This window comes from Petaurus breviceps, unplaced genomic scaffold, assembly GCF_028583685.1.
Source record: "Petaurus breviceps papuanus isolate PSGF00001 unplaced genomic scaffold, PetGlider_PUasm1.0 90466, whole genome shotgun sequence".
NCBI lineage: Eukaryota > Metazoa > Chordata > Mammalia > Diprotodontia > Petauridae > Petaurus > Petaurus breviceps.
In genome coordinates, this window is record NW_027187260.1 from 966,154 (window position 1) to 986,707 (window position 20,554).

At 39.3% G+C, this 20,554-nt stretch overlaps 1 protein-coding gene across 1 annotated transcript in view; it reads right to left on the reverse strand.

The window, feature by feature from the left end:
- Window positions 1–17,294, reverse strand: part of DNAH14 (dynein axonemal heavy chain 14) — a 412,217-nt gene extending 394,923 nt beyond the window's left edge. The window contains exons 1-3 of the mRNA XM_069062634.1: window positions 17,145–17,294; window positions 10,927–11,036; window positions 4,866–4,881 (exon numbers count right to left, since the gene is read on the reverse strand). Of these exons, the coding sequence (XP_068918735.1) occupies window positions 4,866–4,881; window positions 10,927–11,036; window positions 17,145–17,294 (276 nt within the window). The remainder of the gene's footprint in view (window positions 1–4,865; window positions 4,882–10,926; window positions 11,037–17,144) is intronic.
- Between the last annotated feature and the right edge of the window lie 3,260 nt (window positions 17,295–20,554).

The window sequence follows — 20,554 nt, forward strand, 5'->3', positions numbered from 1 at the left end:
CTTCCAGGTTCAGATTACAAGCATAGCAAACTCCATTTATTCAGTGACAGATTAAGGCAAAACATTCACAGAAAATCAAAATACAGCATTCACCATGTGTAACTCAATAATTTTATAAGTCTTCAATTCAATCACAAAGTACTTAAGGTCCAAGTACTTCACTCCTGGGCAGAACATTCATTTAATCAATCACAAAGTCTTCTCTCTACTCAACTGGAGATTAGTTTCCAATCATAAACAAAGTACATTCATTTGGTCATTCACAAAGCACAAAAATCAAAGTACTTCACCCCTGGATCACAAATGAATTACAATTATCATCAGTTACTACCAAGCACCTTCTCAAAGGGGCAGTAATGAGCACCAAGGCCATCTACCCCTAAGCCACAACAAGGTTACAATATCCCCACAGTATTCAATACCCAAGGAGAGGTCTTTTCTTCATCTTGACTCAAGGCAAGTTCTCAGCAATCCCTGTTCCTGGGGAAACAAAGTTTAACAAAGCCAAAATATACATTGCCAGTGTCCTCTTCAATTCATTCTCCGCCTGCACAACAGTCTCGGGAACCCAGAAAACATCAGCAAGACCCTCCTTCAGGATTTCTGTAAACGTACAACAAGAAAATCCTCCTTCAAGGCTTCTGAACCAACAACAAGGTTCCAGGACCTCTACAACAACAGCATTGTCTTTACCAGCAGACAAATCTGGCAGAGTAACATCAAAACAGATAGAAAAAATACAGGCACCACAGTCATGCCTCCTCAGGTCTGGGCAGCTCTAAGTGGCAGTTTTCACAAGTCCTGGGTAGCTCCAACTGGCCCTCAGCAATCCAGGTGGCTTTGGCTGGCAGTTCTCTCTTTCTCTCAGCAACTCTGACCCCCAGCAATTCTCTCTCTCTCTTTGCCTCCACAATGCTGCTCCCAAAAGTTCTTCTGGCCTCTCTCTAAATCCATTGACACCAGCTCCTCCCAGTTCAGCCCTCTCTCTTCACATCAACAAGTCCATCCCACAAGTGGGATTCACAAGCTCTGGGTTTTAATACTTAACCCCAAAACCAAGCTAATATAAGGGGATCTTTAAATTCCATTACCATGGCCAAATCAGTTGTGGAATAGCTAAATCAATTCTCAGTGAATTGATTTAGATAATAGAATATCATTGCGCTTTAAGAAATAACAAAAGATATAATTTCTGAGAATCTTGGGTAGCATGAACTTATGTAGAATGAAGTAAGAAGAACCAGGTAAGCAATTATACAAGGGGGGGGCAGAGCCAAGATGGTGGAGTAGAAACAGGACTTCCCCGCGGACCCAGCTTCCACCTCCTCCAATACATATAAAAAAATGACTCTAAACAAATTTTAGAGTTACAGAACCCACAAGGTGACAGGGAGAAACAAATCTCCCACTGAAGGTAACCTGGCAGGCTGCCAGGAAGGGTCTAGTGCACTGAGCTGGGAGCCAAGCCAAGGCCCACGTGAGTGGTTTTGGCCCTAGGGCCTGGACCAGCAGCAGCCAGAGCAGACTTCAGGAGAGTGAAGCACCAACAGCTGTGGTGGTTTCCAGACTTCTCAACCCATAAACGCCAAAGACAAAGTAAAAGGTCAGTGTAGAACTCTGTTGGAACAGGGTTGGATGGAAGAACACTGTCTGGACCCTGCCCCTGAGGCGAGAAGTGGCAGAGATACACTCTGTTGCTGGTTATTGTCATTGGTGGTCCTTTGTTCTCAAAGAGCACCAATGATATCATGAGTATGATAACTTGACTTGCATATGAATTGGATTTAAGTGATGCACTTCTTAGAACAATATTGTTGTTATTATATACAAAGTCTCTTGGTTTTGTTCACATCACTCTTCAATGTTTTGTGAAAGTCTATTCATGTTTTTCTAAGATCTAGTTCACCATTCCTTATAGCACAGTACTATTCCATCACAATCATATACTACACATATCATATATCCTCTTTAACTAAACTCCCTAACTTCATAATCCCTAAACCTTTTTAAATCCCAGAGCCAAATCCTTCATTCCCCTTCAGGCACACATAGGGATGGCCACAAATCACCATTACTCACAAATGTTCAATTTTCCTAAACAAAAACTCTGACATTCTCCTCTCTGACCACAATCTCTTATATCATTCTACTTCTCCCTATGTGCTTCACCCCTCCTACACCTGAACTTTATCCTCATCAAGATTTTTAATTTCCTCCGCCCCTCAGAAAATACTTGAATTCATAGCATCCTCAAACATCTAACCTCTCTCTTGAATCCTTAATCTTTCCTCATCATCTGGTTCATTCCCTATTGCCTTCATACATACCTAAGTCTCATCTATCCTTTAAAAGAAATAAACTTGGGGCAGCTAGGTGGCGCAGTGAGTAAAGCACTGGCCCCAGAGTCAGGAGGTCCTGAGTTCAGTTCCAGCCTCAGACACTTAACACCCACATAAAAACAACAACAACAACAAAAAACAACTAGCCATGTAACCTTGAGCTACTTTACCCCAACTGTCCTCCAAAAGGCAAAAAAAAAAAAATAAATAGACTTTTCCTGACTCTATCTCCACTAAATCTCCATTTCTCCTAATTTTCTCAACCAAACTCCTTGAAAAAGATATGTACTCACTTTTGTTCACTTGTTCTTCTTTCATTTATTCCTCAATCTTTTTGCAATCTTGGCTTCTGATATCATAACTCAACTGAAATGGATCTCTCCAAACGTCACCAGTGTTCTCTTAATCACTAAAGCCGAAAGCCTTTTTGTCAGTTCTCAGCCTTTATGACCTATCTATTGCATTTGACACTGCTGTCCACCCTGCATACTTTCACCTTTCTGTATTTCTGTGACACTGCTCTCTCTTGACTGACCCCTACCAGTGTGATCATGCTCAGCCTCCTTTGCTGGCTCATCATCTGCATTTGCCCCCTAACTCGCAGTGTTCCCCAAGATTTGTCCTAGTCCCTCTTCTCTTCTCCTTGTGAACTCCTGATAAATTCATTATTTCATGAAGAAAACTCCCAGATCCATACATCTAGCTCAGTCTTTGCCTTGAGTTTCAATTCGACATCACCAATTTCCTATTGGAAATTTCAAAATAATTGTGCCAGAAACACCTTAAACTCAACAGATCCAAAACTGAAGTCTTTATCATTTCCCCTAAAAGATCCCCTCTTTCAAATTCCCCTATTTCTGTGAAAGACATCCATTATCTTTCCAGAATCCTAGGAATTGTTCTGAATTCTGCACTCTCTCTTGCACCACCCATCCAGTATCCTGCCAAATCTTGCCATTTCTAGCTTCACAATATCTCTTGAATCCAAACCCTTCTCTCCACTTATAGAGCTACCATTTTAGTGAGGTCCTCATCACCTCTCACCTATTTTATTTCAACATCCTCCTAGGTAGTCTCCTTACATTGAGTCTTTCCATATCCCACGTCATCCTACACATTCCTACCATGATAGCTTTCCTTAAACACACATCTGACCATATGACTCCATTTTTTTAGCCATCTCCAGTGGCTTCCTATTGCCTTTAAGACAAAAGATGAACTCAGTTTAGCTTTTAAAGCCCTATAAAACCTGGCCCCAACCTACTTTTCAGGCCTCATTGTCCATCACTTCTCTTCCCACACTTTGAGATCCTGTGAAGTTGACCTCTCTCTAGTGTTCAAACAAGACACTCCCTCTCCTATATTAGTGTCTTTCCAATGACCAACCCATATGCCTGGCATGCAACGCCTCCTTATCTCCACCTTAAGAGTCTCTTTCTTCTGTTAAGATGCAGTTCAAACACGATCTTCTTCATGAAGCCCTTTCTGATTCTCCTAACCTCTAATACCTTCCCTCCTATATTACTACTGTATATTTAATTTTTTGAATTTATTTACAAATATTTGACAAATATGTTATATTTAAGTATTTATAACTATTTAACATATTATACATAAACAATTATTTAAGAATTTGCTAATATATAACAAATATATATTTGTTATATATATTTATATAACATATAATATAATATTTACAAGCTTTATATTTACAATATATTTTAAATGTACTTTTTGTCTCTACCATTAAAATACAAGTTACTTGCAAGTAGGGATTATGCCTTTACAATATCTTTTGCATCCTCCTCTTCGTTCACTTAGCTATCACTCATACTTGGCACTTTGTGGGGATTTTTTCATTCCTTGTACTTCTATCCCTAGGACATAGCACAGTACTTGGCACACAGTAGGAATTTAATACTCAGTGATCAATAGCATATATCAAAAGAGTCAAAGGGGTTGATAAATTAGAAGGCTATGGTGTTTGAGGAGACACCAATGAATATAATGAAGTCCTAAAATAAGAGGTGGGCACTGTGGATGAGAGGACAACTATGAACTAAGTAAAACTAGAATCTGGTATATGAGAACAACTAGGATCTGGACCAGGTGAAAGAAATGAATGAATAAATGAATGAACACGCATTTTTAAAGCACTTACTATGTACCAAGTCCCATGCTAAGTGCTGGGGATATAAACAGAAAAATGAAGACAATCTCTCAAGGAGAGCACACTCTAACTGGAAGAGATAACACATAAAAGCCAGAGGCAGAACAAATGAAAAGACCCAAAAGTCCTAAGAGCACAGCAGTGAGGCAGATGGAAAGGTCTATGTATCCTTCAGTTTATATCAGCAGGTGGTATGGCAATGCCGTGGGTACACAGAATGCAGAGAGAAGGTAGATGGTAAATCTACCATCCCACCAGAAAGAAAGGAGCACATGTCTCCCATTTCATTCAAGTCATGTAGATAGTCAAGCAGCTTGAAGAGTGACTCGGGCAAGGGGAGAGAGTAAGAGAAAGGCCAGAGTAGAGTTGAACCTAAAACTAAAAGTAGGATAGATTGCTGAGTATCAGTGGCAAAGGGACTGAACTGAAGTAACATCGGGGAGCAAGGAGTGTTATCATCTCCTCCTCCTGGCCCAATGCATCAATGACATGAAAAAGGCAGCACTTCATCTTGTAAAGTGTGAATAGGGCTGCAGTGACTGCTGGAGAGAATAATGGAAAGGTTTCCCTTAGAATAGACATATGTAAGGCAAAATGATGATACTCAGGTCAAAGGAGATAAGGATACAAGAAGGCACAGTAGAATATAAGGGCAGAAAGGATGTGGACTATGGAGATAAAGGGGTGAGGTGAACAGGGACAAGAGGTAGAAAGAAGAAAAGGTGTTCCCTTCAGGAGATGGATTCAGAATTGGTTGAATGAGTTAACTCGAGGAGTAATTAATTGTGTGGTATCAACTTTGAAGTAAGTATCCAGGGAAGTGCCAATCCAGTGTTAAGCCCTGTGTTGTTTAACCTTTTTATTAAAAACTTGGATAAAGGCACACATCATCTTTTTCAAATCTGCAGATCATGCAAAGAGCCAGGGTCAAAAAAAGCTCTTGCCGGGCAAGAACACTGAGCTGATTCGAATAAGATAAAATTAAACAGGGATAAAAAGTAAAGTCCTAAGTGTGGGCTGAAAAAACTTAACTTTACAAATACAAGATATGATGGGGGAAATGTGGCTACACTGTAAGTTTATCCAAAAGAGACTGGACTTGGGCTACAAACTCAGTATGAATCAACAGTGTGATATAACAGCCAAAAAAGCCAATGATCCCTTTGAGTTGTTATTGAAAAAGGCAGTGCTTCAAGAAAGAAAGGGGTCAATGCCTCAATTATGCTCTATTCAGACCTTATGTGGGTAGCTCTGGGTACCACATTTTAGATAGTACATGATAGTACATGAATAAACTAGAGAGAGTCCAGAGGAGGGCATACAGAATGGTGAAGAGGTGGCCTCAAGCTCTCACTATATGAGACTCAGTGAAAGGAAGTGGGACTTTTAGCCTAAAGAAGACTCAGGAAGAACATGACATTTGTCTTCAAGTACATGAAGTAACATCTAGAAAAATAAACTTAAATGGTTTTCTATTTGGCTTGCAAAAGTAAAATAAGGAATAACAGGTAGAGGTCAGAGGAAGAAGAATAATAGTGAATCATGACATCTTTCTTGAGAGTACTGATCTGACAACAGAGTTCTGTTCTTTCTGGGTTATATATGTAAGACAGGACTCAGAACCTCCCAAGATTGTCAAAAATGCCATCCAAATAACCACTTCTGAGAATCCATGTGGGCACAGATAAAACTGAAAGAAGAAACATAGAAGACATTACCAAATATTACTAAATCTTAAGCAAGGCACCGAAGATGACAGATACAGACTGTTTTTGACACTCTTGCCCCCCTAAAGATAAGGAATGAATGAATGACAAAGAACTTATTAAACATTTAATATGAGCCAACCATTGTGATAAACACTGGGAATACAATAGAAAAAGGTGTCTCAAAGGATTTCTCATTGTAATTGGGTAGCCTACATATACAAACGTACGTGTGAGGTTTGTTGCAGGGGCCTGGTAGTCCGAACAATTTAGTTAAGGGTGAACAACAAGACCTAGGAGCCCTTGAGGTGTATCAGTATATCTGAGGGTGATGACCAGGGGTCTTGTAAGGTAGTGCAGCAGGAGAAGTGAAATGGTAAGGCCTGCTGGTCTACCACCTTACCAGAAGGATTGTAGTTCGTGATTCCATGTTTATCTAAGCATCCAATCAGTGTGAGTGGCCATGTTCACTTTGGGGAAGAGGGGAGTGTAGAAGGAGGGAGGAGGCTGAAAGGACAGATAGGTCCCAAAATTATTAGAAAGGGGAAGGAAATTGGGCTCAAGGGTTGAAGTAGAGATGGTGCTCTGTGTTCCCTCTGGAAAGGGAGGATCAGTATCCATAACCTGGTGGAAACTGGGCAGTAGGGGGATTAGACAGAGGAAGAAATGTGTTACCATGGACACCTGCTCCTGTCAGACCCCCTGGTGTCCATTGTGATTGAGGAGTGGAAAGCTGGAAGGAAGAGGGAAGAGAAATGACTCTCTAGGCACAACAGCAGAGGAGAACAGTTTATCTGAGAAGTAAACATTTGACTAAAAATATGGCGTCTGGAAATGGGATTTGGATTTCTAGACTACAGCTAAAATATAGAAACAACAAATTCATGACCAAGGATAGAGTTCCTCCTAAAAATTGTAGCCTGGTGCTTTGAAAATTTAGCTGAATAGGCTTTAAAATGAAAAGATAGAGGAAATAGAAAAGCAGCAACATATATCCACAAAGTTAGATACTGCTGAGAATATTTACAATGTAGGAAGGATAGTAACAGAGACCCCAAAATTCACATTCAACAAAATAAGAATAATAGCTAGTATTTATGTAAGTACTCTAAGGTTTACAAAGTGCTTTATATTTGGTCCTCACACCAACACTGTGAGGTAGGTGCTATTATAGTCCACATTTTGCAGATGAGGAAACTGAGGCTGAGAGAAGTTAAGTTACTTCCCAGTGTCACAAAGCTAGTAAATATGTGAGGGAGGATTCGAATCTGATCTTTTTTGACTCCAAGTCCAGCACTATACCACCTAGATGACTACTATACCACTTAACCACCTAGAAAATCCAAGAAAGTAGCCAACAGTTAAATCCATGGCCTCAAATAGCTATACACAAATCCATGCCAAGGTTAGTGAGCAGTCAAAATGAACTAGAGGTACCAAGTCAAGGAGGTAAATCTGAGGTGTTTTAGAGGGTCACCAAGTCCTCAGAGGTCACATAATCCAGAGGTTCTCAAATTTTTAGTCTCAGAAATACTCTTAAAAATAAATGATGATTCCAAGGGCTTTTGTTTAAGTGGGTTATGAGAGATATTTAATGTATTAGAAATGAAAACCTCTTAGTAGGTTCACGAAAATAGTTTTGACCTTGTGTACCACCCCCTGAAAGTATTTCAAGGATCTTCAGGGCTCCCCAGACTTCACTTGGAGAAATACTCAACCCTCTCATTTTACAGATGAATAAATTGAGACCAAAAGAGGTTAAGTGACTTGGCTAAGGTCACAAAGATAGCAAGTGTGAAGGTCCTTTATTCTTTCACACCACTTCACTGAGACTTGGAGGGATGAAAATCAGGACTAGAATATGGTTTTGGATGGGTATACCTTATTCAGGATAATTAAAAGTGTGTGAGCTGGGGCAAAGGGAGCATGGCAATCTATATTAAGAAGATATCTTAGGTATCCTCATTTGAAGAAATCCAAAAACTAGAAGAAGGAAAAATGGCAGCAAGCATTTGGTTGAGGTCAATGGAAGGAAAAATTCAATTCAATGGGTTCAACAAGCATTTATTAAATACCTTCAATGTACTAGGCGCTGTGCTAGGAGCTAAGGATACAAAGACAAAAACAAATTAGTCCCTATTCTCAAAGATACACACAAAATAATTTGCAGGCGTAGGGTACTTGTTACCAGAAGAAATCAAACCAGCTTTCCAGTATGAGACAGCACCTGAGCTGAATTCTGAGGGAAGCATGGAATTCTGTAAAGTGAAGCAGAGGAGGGCAAGACAGAGAGGGTAGAATGCCTTGTTTGGGGAACATTAAACAGGCAAGTTTGGCTGGAATTTAGAGTTTTTGAATCAAGGTCATGTGCAGCAAACCTGTACATGTTAACAAAGTAAACTGAAGCTAGGAAAGTTGCCATAGGGCTTTAAAAGCCGAACAGCTGAGTTGATACTTCACCTTAGACACAAGAGGGAGCTCCTGGAGCTTCTTGAATAAGGAAATGACAAAATCAGATGTGTACTCTAAGAATATCAACTTGGCGGCTGTGTGGAGAAAGTGCTTGAAAGGAAAGGGATAGTAGAGGAGGGGAGCCTAATTAGAAGGGGAAAGGTAGTGAGGGTCAGAGAGTGAAAAGAATGGTCTACACATGAATTGACAAAACTTTAGCAAATGGCTAGAAGGGAGGGGTAAGGAACAGGTAATTGAAGTCAATAAACATTTATTAAGAGCCTACTATTCACCAGCCACAGAGCTAAGTGCTAGAGATACAAAGAAAGATAAAAGAAGGTGCCTGACCTCAATTAGCTCACAGTCTAATAGAGGAGATACATGGAAAGAACTATGTACGGACTAGACAGATAGTGGCTATATTAGAAATAATCAACTGAGGGAAGGCACTAGCATTAAGCATTGGGAAAGGCTTTTTGCAGAAGGCAGGAGTTTAGCAGGAGTTTAAAGAAAGCCAGTGAAGCCAGTAGGCAGAAAGGAAGAAGGGCATGGGAAGACAGCCAATAAAAATGTTCAGAGTTTGGGAGATGGAATAGCAAGGAGGCCAGTGTCACTGGATAGCAGAGTATGTACAGGTGAGGCTAAAGGTATAAGAAGACTTACACAAAGGGTAGGTGATGGCAGTGGTGGGGGTGGGATGTGGAGGAGGCTATGAAGGGCTTTGAACAGCCAGACAGATTTTATATTTGATCCTGGGGGGTGAGAGGGACACTGGAGATTATTGATTGGAGAGAGGTGTGAGGCTGACAAGGTCAAGGATGAAGTTTTGAACTTGGATGACTAAAAAGACAGTGGTGCTCCTGATAGAAATACCTTAGGAAGAGAGTTAGATGGAGGAAGGTGAGTAAGAGGCTCTGGATATGTTGAGTTTGAGATGCTTACAGGTTATATCAGTTAAAATTGTCCAAAAGGTAGCTGTTGAAACAAAAGGCTAAGTCTCAGGAGGGAGACTGGGACTACATATATAGATTCGGGAGTCATCAACTTCGAGAAATAGTTGAACCCACAGAAGCTGATGAGATCCTTAAGAGATAGAAATCATGGAGAAAGAAGAGGAGGGCCCCCCTAGAGATTCAGCATACAACCATGCAATAGAAGGGAGAAAAAAATAACACCACAAAAGGAACTGACAAGATATGGTCAAACATATTGGAAGAGCCATGAGAGAGCAGTGACATGAAAACCTAGGAAGAAAGGGTGTCTAAGAGAAGGGGTGGTATATAATAGAGGTATCAAACAAGCATTTATTAAGTGCCTACTATGTTCCAGGCCCTACTGTGCTAAGTGCTTTACAAATAGTATCTCACTTGACACATTATAATTTCATGCCTATCCACTGGAATATTTTGTATATATCTCAATTCATTTCAAGGCATAAACACAAATCTTATTATGTTCAAAGGTACACAAATGATATAAAGACAAAAGGTCTTGTCTTTTAACGAATGAAATTTATTGGGAGAATATATGTACACAAAGGAAGGAGAGAGAAATAGCACCCAGGAGGATTAGGGAAGGCTCCAGGGTGAAGGTGACCCCTTAGAGGAGCTTTATAAAAGGCTGGGATGGAAGAGAAAGTGCCTTCCGGATATATATTGTGTCTATGTACGGAGGTGGAGTATCAAGAAATCCAGTTTGGCTAGAATACAGAAGTGACAAAGCATAGTGTCAGAAATAAAACTGCAGAAGTCATAGCTGGGAATCAGACTCGAGGGCATTAAATTACAGGCTGAGAAGTATTTTATTTTATGAAGAAATATTGGCAAATATTTGTAGCTTAAATTTTGGAGAATCTTTTCACTTTCTACTCAGCTGGATTCACTTCACCTTCTTCATGATGCTTTGCCAGGCACCTTCCCACTGCTTTCCATCTTCTTTCTGTGTATTGTTTTTCCCCATTAGATTGTAAGCAACTTGAGGGCAGGGACTGTTTAACTCCTAGAGCCTAGCACATAGTAGGCACATGATAAATAGTTACTGACTGACTAATATACACTGTGTTCAAAAGTAATAAAATTATATTTATTAAAAATATGCTGTAATGCATACTTTTCACCAAATCAGAATAGCCTTGCCTCATTCTTATTTTTCCAATTCAATGATACTTTGTTTTAGAATTTATTTAAAAGACAAGATTTTCCCCTTCCACAGGAAGGGAGGAAAAAGCTCATACTTGTTTTCCAATTCCATCTTAATTTACCTTATTCTTGGCTTGGTTTCCATCTTCCCATCTTGCTTTGCAGGTTTTTTTTTATTAATTTCATCATACATATCTGAAATGCTTTTAAAAGGAATCCATGGAGAATTTGGCTGCAGAAAGACATTTACATTAGTTTGCTTTTCAATTTTGAAATGTAGGTATGACATATTTTTACAATTTCTAAGCTGATCTCTAATCATTAGTATGCAAAATTGAACTATTTACATAACTTATTTCTTTAGTAATTTGCATGTTGGTTTTTATCCTACTTGATAGCATTTTTATACCTTTTCCTCATCCTAGGTACCTTTTTCCTCATAGTCTTTCCCCTTAAATGTAAGTGTGCCCATTTCTGGCCAGCAGATAACATGAATGAAGACACATACAGGGCAATTTAGGGATGCAGATACCAGAACTCCTTTGTCTACTATTCTCAAAGGGAACAAAATAAGCAGAGTTTACCTAAAATATACCCAGAGAAAACAACTACTGTCATTAGGCCATCTTGCCATGCCCATACACCTTTCTGGACTCTTTTCTTGGTCTTTCCTCAATATAATCTCTATCAACTTCATAATTAAATTGACCAAGTTTGTCCAAAGAGGAAGGAAGGGAATAAAATAAGCATTTATACAGCAGTACCCACTATGCGCCATCTCTGTTCTAAACGCTTTTACAAATATTATTTCATTTGCTCATCACAAAGACTTTGAGAGGTAGGTGGTACTATTATACCCATTTTACAGTTGGGAACCTGAGGGAAACAGGTTAAGTGACTTGCACAGGGTCACATAGCTAATTAAGAGGACCATATCCAGTTGTCCTGATGTATATCTTGTCACTGGATCCAGATTCCTACAAAGGAGACAGTGAGGCTGGTGACTTTGCACAGCTCTCCCTCACTTAAATCCAGTTCACTTTCATGTCGCAGCATCACCTCCCTGATGTCATTGTCCTCTCCCAGAACAAAGGACAACCAACCATCTCTGTGAATAACAGGAGGAGCTGCCTCACTGGAAACCCAACTGGGAGTGGTCAGTTGGGTGGCGACCTCCTCCTCCTCCTTCTCTCTCTCTTCACCTTCCTCCCTCTCTTTTTTCTTCCCTTCCCTTCCCTCTGTCTACAAAGGGTATCATACCCTTACCTGCAGGTACTTTGCCCAAAGGAATGTAAACGTTGGTTGCTGAAACCTCGTAAGATATCCTGGGGCTTATGGGCTAGATTTCTTTCTTATGGAACATGCCTTAAATCCAAGTCACTTGGGCTCTCATTGACTGGCCAATAACAGGTCCCAGGTCAAGCCCCATTTTATCGTTATTTGGGCCCTGGTTAGCTCAGAGTGAGGGTAAATAGCAATTGTTTCTGTTCTGACCAGAAACCCAGATGGTCTTCCCCTCCCAAATTGATTTTTTTTTTCTGGACTAGCTAAAAGAGGCCACTCTGCCTCCTTTCTCACCTAGCCTTAATCACTAAATAGATGTTGCCTCAGTCAAAACTGAGAACTGTTAAAGACCTTAGTTTAAAAAGGCCTAGGTCTCCTACTGCATCCAGGGCCATGTCTAGTCATGTTGATCTGTATCCTGCCACTGGACCCAGATGGCTCCAGAGGAGAAAGTGAGGGGACTTTGTATAGCCTTCCCTCATTTAAATCCAATGCACTTGTATGTGTCATGGTATCACTTCCCTGATGTCATGGTCCTCTTTGAGAATGAAGTACAAACAACAACACATGAGATGTGAGGCCACATTTGAACTCAGGTCTTTCTGACTCTGGGCTTGGGCTCTATCCACTACCCTCTTCTGGTTTAGTGTAACTGATTTCTCCCATCCTAAGAACATGTCTATAGGGGAAATCAAAGCAACCTTGCAGCCCTAATTCCTAAATGCTGAAATTCAGGGTTTATGTATTAGACTGTGAGTGTTACACTGCCCCAGGGGTGAAAAGGAGAAGGTCAATCTTTACCCTGTCTTTGAGAAGTTCAAGTAAATACCATGCTCCTTGCCCCCTTGATTCTCTTCCTGCTCATCCCTGCTCAAGACCAGATGGGGGATCACTGCCACCATTTGCCTTCTCAGATCAATCAATCAATAAGCATTTAATAAGTACCTACTCTGTGTACCAAGCTCTGTAACAAGCAATGGAGATACAAACACAAGGAAGGCAATAAGTAATACTCTCAAGGACCTTATGTACTATCAGGAGAGACAACACATCCATTTATAAGTATGCCCCATACAAATAAAAAATGAAGGTGAAGAGGTGAAATACCTGGGAGTCAGGAAGGGAAGGACTTGGCATCTGGAGGGATCAACCAAAGGCTCCACTTAGAAGGTGCTATTTGGTGTCTTTTCAAAGGACAGGGATGGGGGAATGGCCAGTGTAAAGGTGTGGAGGGAGACAGGAGGCAGAGGGCTATGTGCGAGAAATGAAGAGAATGCCAGTTGGGCTGAACAAGAGTGTGTAAATGGGAATAACAAGACTGTGAAGTTAGGTTGGGATGATGGCATAAAGGTCTTTGAAAGCTAAACAAAATCTGAATGCAGCAGGTGAGTTGGAGGGGGGAGATGCTTGAAGCAGGGAAACCAATTAGAAAGCCACTGAAACAGTCTGGGTAACAGTCTGGGTAAGAAGCAAGGAAGACCAGAACTAAAGTGTTAACTCCATGAGGAGAGAAAAGAGACAAGAGGCAGAGATGCTGTGGGTGTAGAATTGTGTGGCAAGAATTGGCAAATGGCTGGATATGAGAACTGGGGGAGAATGAGGATTCAAGGCTGATGAATGAATTATGGTGCCTTCCACAGAAATAGGGAGGTTAAGGAGAGGGACGGGTTTGGGAAGAAACATAAGTTCTATTTTGGACATTCTGAGAGTAAGATGTCTTTAGAAAAGGAGCAATAGGTACAGTTGTCCCTTCCACATGGCGGGAGACAGGGGTGCAACACCTCCAGAATCTGAAAAAATCCTTGTAAATGTTTTGGCCCTCCCATTGTACCAGAGAAGTCTGAATTATTATCGTATCAAAAGATAAAATATCAGAGCAGCTAGGTAGTGCAGTGAATAAAGCACCAGTCCTGGAGTCAGGAGGACCTGAGTCCAAATCCAGCCTCAGACATTTAACTTACTAGCCATGTGACCTTGGGCAAATCACTTAACACCAATTGCCCTATGCTCCCCCCTCCAAAAAGACAAAAAAAAAGATAAAAAATATGTTGATATTGTATAATACTATACATGTGTTTATGCATTTTTGAGTTTCTAAAGTTTTTCTGTTTCATCTGCTGGCCTTGGCGTGTTGTCTGTGGCTTCTACAAAACTCCCTCAAAATTACCATTTAATTTCTTATGCTTCCCCACAAAATATCGAAACCAAGATGGAGAAAGTCATGATGTGGAAGGGAGAACTGTAGTTCGTGATATGGGGCAATATCAGGGGACAGAATGCATTTGGATATGTTGGCTTGTGAACCCCCCTGCCCAGAGATGTTAATTCAACAAAAAACAGAACCTGATAAGGTCACTGGGTAGAAAGGAAGAAGGTCAGAGAGGAGAGGACCTAGCTCAGAGCTTCAAGAAACACCCACACCTGCCAGAATGGGTGGAATAACTGCAGATAGTAATATCACAAAAGTCTAGAGTAAAGAATACCCAAGGGGAAAAGGTGGTCAACAGTGTCAACTACAGCAAAGACTTCAAAAATGATGAAGACTGAGCAAAGATTTGGCAATGAAGAAATCATTGGTATCTTTGGAAAGAGCCATTTCAATTGAGGGAGGAGATCAGAAGCCAGACTACAAAGATTTAAGGAGTAAGAGAGAAGAAGAAAAAGAGTAGATAGCTTTATTTTTTAGTAATTTTGACTGGAAAAGGGAAGATAAATATAGGAATCTAGTTTGATGGGATAATAGGGTCTACTGTAGGGTTTTGTTTTGTTTTGTTTTAAAGACAAGAAAAGACTTGAGAATGTTTTAAGGCAAGAGGTAGAAACTAGTAGATAGGAGAAGATTAAAGATAAAAGGGGGGGATGATTGAATGAAAAATATGCTTGACATGAGAGGAGGGGGCACATGTAGAAAGGCTGTTCTTGGCAAGGAGTAGGACCACCTCATTATCAGAGAATGGAAAAAAAAGGAATCTAGAACACATTATTAAAGCATTTGTATACATTTAGAAAAGGAAATGTAGACCGAGTTGATCAAGGGACCCCTGATCAATTGCATCTAACCAGCTCTTTTGATGAGATTGCAGAAAGTAAGAGACAGGTTAAGAGGGCAATAGCCCCCTTTCAGAATTGGAGCAATTGTATTTACATTTTGTAAACAGGACACACTTGTTAGATTCTGGATGGATCATCTTAAACCTTGTAAAGGATATACCTTGGATACCTTGAATGTATTACAGAATGACTCATTTCTCAAAGTGTAAAGGGTGCAAAATTGGAAATAGCTTATAAAGGAGGGATAGTATTTTTTTATTCCTTTAGGAGGTGTGCAGAAGTTCCTCTAGCAATCCTGGATGTGTAAGGCAGCTATCCACTGACTACCTGAAGAATCATACACATCCCTGATGACCTTTAAATAGCAGGCATGCCAGTTCTGCAGACATTCTCTCTAGGATATCATTACTGGCAGTCTAGAATAGAGCCAACTAGGGAAAACCCCACTTCTTAAAAGGGAATCATCTCTTATTTCTAGAGTTCACTCCTCTCCCTTGACCATCAGTAATGGCAGTTCATAATGTGAACAGAGAACACCCAAAAGCATTGAATTGTAGGGGGAGCAGGCTCAGAGATTCCAACTGAATGACTTGCCAAGAAAGAGCAATATGAAGACATCATAAAAAGAAAAATATATTGGGGCCCTTCAGTAATGGACTTGGAATCTGAAAAACCCTGACCAGGCTAGAAAGATGAAAAGAAAAGAATTAAAGCTAAAGGAACAATGTTAAGAGTTATTCCTGGGTACAAAAAGTCAAATTCACAAATGCATGTCAGAAAAACAGGCCCCCCTGGCCAATATGAAAAAGTTCAAGTAGCTTTAAAGGATGATGAGCCCAACATGAGTCAATGGGGCTACATAGCAGCCAAAAGAATTAATGCTCTCCTAGGCTACATTACAAATGTCCCAGAGTTCAGTATTAAGCAGGTGACAATCCTGCTGTACCCAGCTAGACACCTGGAATGCTGTGCTCAGTTCTATGCACCACGTGTTAAGAAAGGTCAGTGATCAGCTGGTGAGTCATGCAGAGGATAACAGCCAAGATGGTGAAGAGCCTTGAGATCACATCAGTTGAAGGAACAGGCAATGTTTAGTCTGGAGAGAGAAGACTTTAAGGGCTGTCACAAGGAAGAGAGATTTGACTTTTTTCCCCTTGGCTCCAGGGGTAGAACTAGAAACAAAATGGGAGAAGTTAAAGGAAGCAGATTTAGGTTTGAAGTAAGGCAAAATTTCTTAACAGAGGCATCCAAAAATAGAATGGGCTGCCTCGTGAGGGAGTAGATTCTCACTCAGAAGTGGTGAAACAGCTCCTGTGTAAAGATTTAAAGTTGGAAATAATGGAAATGGGATTCTTAATCAGGTGTGAGTTGGACTAGATGGTTTCTTGGGTTCCTTGCAATCTAGATTCTGTGTTTCTTTGAAAAAAGGGTTTTTTTATTTTCACTCCTCTCAGTACTATTTGTTTCAATGAAAAGTTTCATAAAATTTCTAAGCTGATAAATTACTTAAATAGTACCACACTATTGAGATTATTATGTTAAATGCTAAGCACAGATACTACCATTAACATAAATGTGTTTAGTATAAGTATTTCTACAATTATTCTAATAAAGACTAGGAAAGAGACAAAAAAATGCCAGAAAAATGGAGTAAGTTAATCTTATGGACTGGTCCTTGGGGAAATATTTTCCCTTATGTTCTCATTACTCTTATTTTTATTTATATTGAAACAAATTAAAATAAATCAAGTACATCAGGAAAATCATGGTATTCCTTGCCACTTGTAATTTTAAAAGATTACCAGTTAAATTTTATAATTAAAATATAGTTAAATTATATATATATATAAATTTCACATTAAATAAAGTACATGTTTTTGTACTTTAGTCTATAATTTCTCTTCTAAGAGCCTGTGTTAAATTGTGAATTCAATAAGATACTATAAAATACTTTGAGTGATACCAATACTTACAATAAATTTTTTAAAAAAGAAAAATTTCTTACTAATGGATGAATTTTGTCACTTTCATGATATTTATCTTCAGTAAACACAGTCTTCTTTTTTGCTATGAACTGCAAGGCATCCGAATCAATTGGTTTAAGGCGAAGTCGAGAAGAAAGCCTTTTGGGGTGTACTTTCTTCTTCTTATCCATTTTACTTAAGTATCTTTGCTCCTAATGATGAAAATAGCAGATGAATATAAATCTCTTAAGCATGAATACATTCATAATTTTTTCAATACTTAAAAGTGGGTATTTGTAATTTCTTAGTCTAGCAAGAAAAAAACAGCTTTGTGGTTCACTCTACATTTTACTTTCAGAAAGGTAGTATCAGTGAAACAAAAAAAATAATTTTCACAGAACCTGAAATTCTAGTACCTAAAATCATAGGATCATAGATTTGAAGGACTAGAAGACACTTTTGAGGCTCCTGCATCTATAATTGCCTTGTTTTACACATGAGAAAAGTAAAGCAAACAGAGGTACTTGGACACTAGGAGGTCATGTACAAAAAAACCTTCCAAAATATGTTAATTTATATTTATATGATTTTTAAGGTTTGGAAAAAATAATATAGCTGGTCACTGACACTTGAAGTTCTACTAAAAACAGGGCTAGATCATATCTCGTTAAAATATTACTCACAAAATAACCTTTTAATGTCCAGATACTTTTCTGAGTGTCTGAAGCAGGATTTGAACTCAGGTCTTCTGGACTCCAGATCTAGCCCTCTACTCGATGCACAAATTTCCTTGGAAGGGTAGCATGCAAAGTGGGAGCATAATAGTGTTTCTGTCTCAAACTCAGAAGTTTTAAATTCTCTCCTTCCCTCACTCAGGTCTTTGCTCTAAGGGGCTTATGATATTTTGGAGAGACTATGACTTATACACAAAACAATTAGAGAATTGGACAGCATGTAATAAAGACTATAATTTCCTGGAACAAGCAATAAATAGAATAAGGAAACAGTGAAGGAAACCACAGATATCGTTAATTAATAACCCTACAATGTCCTCTAAATGTTCAAATGAAAGGAAGAGTCAATTGGTGCAGCAAACTTCATTACTGTCTTATTTTAAGAAATTGCCACAGCAACCATTTACATTGAGGCAAGACCCTCCACCAGCAAAAGGATTATGACTCACCGAAGGCTTAGATAATGGTTAGCATTTTTTAGCAATAAAGTATTTTTAAATTAAGGTATATAGTACATTGGTTTGCTGGGTTTTTTTAGACATAATACTATTGCATGCTTAATAGAATACAGTGTAGTATAAATATAACTTTTATATGCACTGGAAACCAAAAAAAATCATGTGATTTGTTTTATTAAGATGATGAAAACAGCTGTTTGCTTTATTGTGGTAGTCTGGAACAGAACCCTCAATATCTCCGAGGTATGACTGTATATATTTGGGAATTATTGATGTAAAGGTGATCCCTGAAGCGTATAGCACCAAGGGAAAAAGTATAAAAACATAAGAAAAGATGTGAAGGCAGAATCTGGGGAATGGCCACATTTAGGGGACAGGAGGAGAAAAGAGCTATGAGGGGCCAGAATTTGCTCAACTGCTTGGAATATTCTACTCTTGACCTATAAAAGCAGTGAGAAATATATGATAAAACACCTATGGTAGCTCAGCTGCAAAGCCATGCCCTCTCCTAGACCCAGGCAGTTTCTAATTAAGGAATATCAATGAGGTATGAAGCAAGTCAGTATAGTTCAATGTGATGAAAACCAAGAGGGAAAGAAACTTTATAAGAGGTCGGGACAGTCAACCAAATCAATTGCTAAAAACAGGTGAAGTGGGAATAAGAATAAAATAAAAGGAATTTGTATTTAGTAATTAGATAGGCCAAGGCTAAGAAAAATGTTAAAGGCAATAAAAAAGGACTTTTAAACTGGGATAAGAATAAGAAATGAAGATGGCCTTGCTTGAGAGAAAATGATATATTGGAAAGACATAACTACTCAACTCCAACTTTGCCTAGGGTAGTACTATTAAAGATATTATTTAAGGGGAAAGATAAGATGTTAGGAGCCTCAGAAAGGCAATCTATGTTGCTCTAGCCTCTGAGTAGAATGAAGAAATGAATAAATGATCAAAAAAGTATTTAAGTATCTATGTGCCAGGCAAATAGAAAGGGATGTAAAAATAAAGTATATAGTACCTGCCTTCAAGGAGTTTAAATTCCAATAGGAAAAAAACCTCCATAAAGGGGAGTAATGGCAATGGCTTTGGGGGTGGGGGGGAGCAGGGAGATTGAGTGGAGACATATAAGAATCAATCGCCATGCTCTCTCAGGTAGCAATGATCATATGTGATTACTCTTTCTAGATTATGGGATTGGGGAGATATGCTCATGGGGACAGGACTGATAATCAAGATACTCAAGAAGGCCAAGCCCAATGGGGACATGAAACATGATCTGAAACAGATGTTCTACGTCCTGCCTCCACTTCACTCACACAGCCACCAACCCAGTTCAGGTACTCGTCACTTCTCTCATGGATTATTGCAAAACCTCCTAACTGTTCTCCTTGCAGCAAGCCTCTCCCCATCAATCCATCCTCAATACAGCTGACAAAGTGATTTTCCTAAAGTCTAAATCAGACCACATTACTGCAACTGCTCAATAAGCTCCAAGGGTGCTTTATTAATAAAAGCAAGACTTCATAGCACCCTTTAAGGTTTGCAAAGTGTTTTACATAAGCCATTATCTTCACAACAATTCTGGAAGGTAGGTGCTATTATTATCACCATTTTAAAGATAAGGAAACTGAAGCAGATAGAGGCTAAGTGAGTTGTCCAAAGTTACATGGCTAAGTAAGTGTTTGGGACAGGATTCGAACTCAGGTCTTCCTGAATCCCAGTCCTGAATTCTTTACACTACATCACTAAACTGCTTCTTCTGTCTAGGATAAAACACAAACTCCTCTGTTTGGCATTTAATTATCTCCACAACCAACTTCTTAGTATGTATTACTCCCTTTCACATAAATCATTATAAAGTCAAATGGACCTTTCTTGCTGTTCCTTCTACATGGCACCCCCATCAACCATCTCTCTACCTTTACACAGGCTACCCCCCTCATGCCTGGAATTCACTTTCTCCTCTGCTTTTATAAGTATATGTCTCAGCTAATCAGATACAAGCACATCATCTGCTGCAGCCAGTTCATTTTTGTCTATAACTCTTGTTGTCCATAGCTTGTTGATGGAGTGAAGAGTTAGTTGCAAAGGTTCCAGAATACCAGGAAAAGACAACTAAATGTCTGAATATTTAAAAAGTGGAAAAAGTATTTGTCAAATAAGCTTACATCCATTCCTGGGGGAAAAAAATCCAGACTGAAATACTGAATGGTTGCCTGTGCATGCCTACAAAAGTAGAATATTCAGCAAGAAAAATTC